This window comes from Limulus polyphemus, unplaced genomic scaffold (genome assembly GCF_000517525.1).
Source record: "Limulus polyphemus unplaced genomic scaffold, Limulus_polyphemus-2.1.2 Scaffold6364, whole genome shotgun sequence".
Taxonomy (NCBI): Eukaryota; Metazoa; Arthropoda; class Merostomata; order Xiphosura; family Limulidae; genus Limulus; species Limulus polyphemus.
Window position 1 is genome coordinate 1 of NW_013671974.1, and position 6,000 is coordinate 6,000.

The window sequence follows — 6,000 nt, forward strand, 5'->3', positions numbered from 1 at the left end:
ATGTGTGTATAGACAGTGAGTAATTGAACTGCAGTCAGAGAGCACGAGAGACGTTACAGCGTTTGTTTAGCGCGATTGTTGAAGTTGAGTGTATCGGTAAAGTTGTATTCGGAAAGAATAAACCAGTTTTATTAAGTAAAGAACTTGTGTCGCAAGTTTCGTCGGAACGAAGTTACAGAAAGTTAATTCACAAACGGAGACGTAACAATACTATACTAGATGTAACATGGTTAATAGTCAAATGTTAACCATAAAGATACTATACTAGATGTAACATGGTTAATAGTCAAATATTAACCATAAAGATACTATACTAGATGTGACATGGTTAATAGTCAAATATTAACCATAAAGATACCATACTAGATGTAACATGGTTAAAAGGTATCACCCATAAAGACACTACATGGTTAACACAAAGTCAATCAAATTGACTGACCTCATAACCATTTTGTATTAACTATAGTTTCAATACCATAACTTTTAATACAGTGTATTTTCACAAAATTCAGAATTTTTAATGAAGTATTTTTATTAAAGATTTGTTCGTGAATATATCAAATCCTTTTTACTAGTCCGAGTGCAAATTGAATTATAAATTAAGGTTAAAAATACTTTCATTTGTCTCAAAAATCTCAAATTTCATTTGTTTACGTAACCCCCAAAACCCCCTAAATAATTTTAAAACTTTTTTTAGTAAAACTTTATATTTTATTTTATCTGTTATTACCTCTACCCTAACAATATATCTGATTCTACAGCCAGAAGCAAATTATCAAAGTAAGATGAAAAGTTGTAAAATCAGAAATAAAATGTACAGCTGTGCCCTTTTTTTCTTTATTATGGATCACAAAGTTTCAAAGTATTTCTCTTGATATATAAATAAATATTTTTGTGCTATTCAAACCAATAAACAAAGTCAGCAAAATTCTTGATAAAACTAAAGATAAAATATAACTTGAATGTAAAAACATTAATACAGTATAAACAAGAAGAAATTTATAAATTCAGACTGAATGAACATAAAAGAAATATTAAAAATAATAATAAACAACCTGGAAATGTAATTGGTAGGAATATATGTGAATCTATTGAGATAATTAAATGTAAAAAAGTAAATTTAAATTACTGAATAATGGGCCTGATGGAAGTGTTGTCAGCAGATGCCGAGAAATTCTTTAAAATATGTAAACTGGTGTTTTGATAATTGTATAAATAAGTGTTATTTTTTGCAAAACATTACACTACTGAGTGATGATGCAGTAGTATATATTGAAACATGTAGAGTGTATGAGATTGTTTTCTAGTTTCATCGGGGTTTTTACCACTTTTTTTAACCTTGTAGAGTAAGTTATTACTTTAGTAATTTGGAGACAGGAAACAATCTCATTTATATAGAATTGTGTATAAAATAATCGTTGTTTTTAAAAAAAATTTTAGTTTTTAAGATTGAACATTACACACATGGCAAATATTTTTTTGAAAAAAATAGTATTATTGTAATTTATAAATATAAATATACACCGCCAGATGTTATATGGTTAATAGTGTATCACACATAATGATAATGTACTAGATGCTATATAGCACACATGTAATTTATAAATATAAAAATACACCACCAGATGTGGTAAATAGTGTATCACACATGATACTATACTAGATGCTAAATAGTAGACATGTAATTTATAAATATAAAAATATACCACCAAGTGTTACATGGTTAATAGTGTATCACACATAATGATAATGTACTAGATGCTAAATAGTAGACATGTAATTTATAAATATAAAAATACACCACCAGATGTTACATGGTTAAATAGTGTATCACACATAATGATATTATACTAGATGCTAAATAGTAGACACGTAATTTATAAATATAAAAATATACCACCAGATGTTACATGGTTAATACTCAAGTATCGCACGTAATGATACTGTACTAGATGCTACATAGTAGACATGTAACTTATAAATATAAAAATACAACATCAGATAATGGTTAATAGTAAGGTATAAGCTATACAATTACTGTACTAGATGCTACATGGTTAATAGTGTGTCACCCATAAAGATACTACAGTAGATGCTACATAGTAAACAAGTAACCTCTATGAAACTACAAGATCAGATAATGGTTAATAGTAAGGTACAAGCTATACAATTACTGTACTAGATACTACATGGTTAATAGTGTGTCACCCATAAAGATACTGTACTAGATGCTACATAGTAAACAAGTAACCTCTATAAAACTACAAGATCAGATGGTACATGGTCAATACACATTTATCCCATTACAATTTCTCATGTAGACGCACAAACACGTATATACCTGTTTATCTTTGTTTAAAAGTTGCTGATCTTTCTGCAACAACTGTTTCTGAAGCAGGGCTACTTGTTCCTTTAACTGGGTGATGGCAACCACATGGTCGCTGCTGTTGGGATCCATCAGGGCACTTTCAGTGGCGCTGTAAACAGAGTTGTAACATTTTGTACCAAATTAATAATGGCAGCAGTCTGTGATGTTTAAGAAAGTACTTATACTTTCTGAAAGCTCAGAAAGCAACAAACTGATTTTTGTTAAATCAAAATAATTCTTTTCTACAAATAACAAATGTTAAGTATAGCTTGCACAATTGATTTTTCATTAATGTTAGATGCACCAACTTTTATACTGACAAGGAATCTACTTCTTTACAATGACTCTTAAATGGAATGATAATAAAAATACAGGTTTATAGTTCGTCCAATTTTTCCACACCTAATATACGAGTTTGGTTGATTAGATGTAATTAAATAGCAGTGATATAAAACAAACCTTGGAGGCAGTGCACCATTGGTAGATTTGTTCAATTCCAATCTTCGTTTTTTTGAACTGGGATTATCTGAATTTCTGAAATCAAAATTGAAAATCACAAAAATCCTCCACCTTTAAAAGATTCTCAATATATGCTAAGTTTACTTGTTTGTGAAGTTAAACAGACACTAGTCAAAGGTGCGGATAATGTGTACTGTAAATAACAAGCTTAAAACATATGGTTGAAGAAATAACAAAGATGAGCAAAGACCCTGGACACATTTTCAACACTTGAATTTGTGTTTAGAATTTGCTAAGACAACTAAGAAATGCAGGTAAAAAGCCAACAGAAATCATATTTTATGTCACTAATGTGTTGAACAGGTTAAATTAAAACTCATCTGGTCTAATAAACCTTACTTGGTGCTGGATGAATGGCTCAAAGTTTGTTTACGGTTATGAGAACTTGAGTTCGAACGGCGATGGCTTTTATGAAGAGAACTTCTTGAGTGTCTTGCATGATCATTTTGTTTGGCTTTAGCCAAGGCTCTCTTGTAAGAAAGGGTACACAGCCAACAGAGAAGTTTTCCATCAACCTGTAACAGAAGGAAGAAAGCATACAAGTTACCAATTCCAAAGGTCCATCAACAGACACTGTTCACAAAGTTAATGACTTCAAAAGTCCATCAACAGACACAACTAGACAGTCTCAGTACCATATATTCTTTTGAAGAAAGATTATTAGCAGCCAAACCTTTTTCCGGCTCTCGTCCTTGCGATCAAATGCACATCTTTGTTTGCACTGCTCACACGTCATAGGGGGTCCATATTTCTTCTCCGAGTTTGTACAGCGCTGACATTTTGTACCAATAAAAGCAGCAATAATATTGCAGTATTCGCAGGCTGAAGGCTACAAAACAAATAGAAAGGAATGAACTACGGTCAAAGTACTGAGAAAAATAAGTTTTAAGTTTTTATCACTTACAATTTTACAATTTAATTATTAATGGGAAATCAAACGGTTAACATTACATACACCAAAAATCTAAAATGTTGTTTCACTGATAAAAAAAAGTTTTAGAGAAATCAAAGTTAATGAGTGTTAATACCTTTCCATAAAGTTTCACATTCTGTTCACATTTCTTGCACACAGATGTAGTACTTCCTTTGCTGTACCAAATAAAGTAAACTGTTAGCCCAATTTTTATGAACTGTTAATACACAAAAATTATACAACAATCCTTAATTAAAATGTTTCATAAACTTAGTTCTTTATATTATAAAACCTATGATGATTTATTTTTACACTGGAACACTTAACTAAACCTTGCTTTTATTTTGTGAAAAAGGCTACCAAGTGTTTCTCTTCCAGTTTCATCATATCCAAATTATGTTTTTTCTTTTTCACATTATTCTCTTTTATTTCCTGATATATAAATGTGTTTGAAAGTAAACCTGCAGTTGCATAGTGCCCAAATAAATGTTTTATAATACAACAAAGTAAAAAAAAATTCATATTTATCTAACTAAATTAAATAAATTATAAGTTTCATAAAATTCATCTTGACCTTTGATGCAGTATGAGGCATATATTTTATATTATGAAACTCATCTCAACTTTTCAGGCTGAATAAGGCTTTATCTTTTATATATTAAAACTACACACATAACATAATGTTAACACAATTTGATAATTATGAACTAACAAACACCTGACTGGTAGTATACTAGTTATTAAATGTATAAACTCTTACCATCAGGTACAACTAGTTATTTCCTGCACCTAGTGTTAAATATACTATGTTTCTTTACTGTCATGAAGTAGTTTCTTCAACAGTAATAGACCTTGTAAGTACCAACTGTGCATAAGTTAGTCCTCTTTTCCTGCACCTGGTGTTAAATATACTATGTTTCTTTGGTCTATTACTGTTGAAGAAACTACTTCATGACAGTATGCACAGTTGGTACTTACAATGGTTAGTCCTGTTTTCCTGCACCTAGTGTTAAATATACTATGTTTCTTTGGTCTATTACTGTTGAAGAAACTACTTCATGACAGTATGCACAGTTGGTACTTACAATAGTTATTCCTCTTTTCCTGCACCTAGTGTTAAATATACTGTTTCTTTGGTCTGTTACTGTTGAAGAAACTACTTCATGACAGTTTGCACAGTTAGTACAATTAAACTAAATTTGAAATCATGACTCAGTGGTAAATGATGTTAATATCTCCAAATTTCTTCTTACTAAATGTACCACAGAAAAGTGACGAACACCAACCACACAGCTTTAGGCTAAGCTGATATCACCAATCCTTTAAAGGTTACTGATTATAATAATCTGCTGGATATTCTGCTACCCAAAATGATTCGACTATGTACGAAAAATACACTAGGGTATTTTACAAAGTACACAACTCACCTGTCTTGCTGGAATTCAGTCCTGCAATAGGTACACTTAACCAATGGAAAAGTCCCACGACAATCCTGAGGGAATAAAAGTATCATTAAAACGGAATATTTTCAAACATTTATCACAAAATAAATAAATACAGGTTACAAATGAATGCAAGTGATGATGATTCTGCAACTTAAAAGCCAACATAACAATCATTGCTTTACCATTTTAAAAGCCACACAGATGTTTTGTATACAAAAAAATTACATACAATTTTCAAAGAACTAAAAAACATAATTGTTCATACTCTTATAATCAATGTGTATCCCTCAGCTGCATTTTCTTAAAATTCATACTTTATTAAAAACTTCAAATAAACAACCTAAATCGTAGTGGTACATCCACACAGTTTTCACTAACACCTTCCAAACAATGAACTTTAAAACTTAGTAACATCTAATTCAGCTGGTACTATGCTACATGCGAATAGAAGCACTCTGTTTAAAAACAAGCTTGTAAGAACTCTTGGACACAAAGACACTCTCATGTACCTGATGATGACAAAACCTTGTCGAAACGTTGTACATTTGCTGTCATGTTAAACTTATATTAAAGTTTTTCTTCATTACCCATTTAAGCCGTCTCCAGCCATTATTACTCTCACAGTATTAAGATTATCAATTCATATTATATCACATTGAAATAAGTAACAATATCCAAAATTGACCAAATCATAACTCATTCTCCATGCAAGATTAAAAAAAGTCACAAGTAGAATTAATTCAGATATTTATGGA

At 30.5% G+C, this 6,000-nt stretch overlaps 1 protein-coding gene across 1 annotated transcript in view; it reads right to left on the minus strand.

The window, feature by feature from the left end:
• Positions 1 to 2,341: 2,341 nt before the first annotated feature.
• Positions 2,342 to 6,000, minus strand: part of LOC106473643 (protein FAM76B-like) — a gene marked incomplete at its 3' end in the record, with an annotated part of 45,312 nt that continues 41,653 nt past the window's right edge. Inside the window, exons 3-8 of the mRNA XM_013934325.1 lie at positions 5,228 to 5,292; positions 3,916 to 3,976; positions 3,561 to 3,716; positions 3,227 to 3,402; positions 2,828 to 2,902; positions 2,342 to 2,477 (exon numbers count right to left, since the gene is read on the minus strand). Of these exons, the coding sequence (XP_013789779.1) occupies positions 2,342 to 2,477; positions 2,828 to 2,902; positions 3,227 to 3,402; positions 3,561 to 3,716; positions 3,916 to 3,976; positions 5,228 to 5,292 (669 nt within the window). The remainder of the gene's footprint in view (positions 2,478 to 2,827; positions 2,903 to 3,226; positions 3,403 to 3,560; positions 3,717 to 3,915; positions 3,977 to 5,227; positions 5,293 to 6,000) is intronic.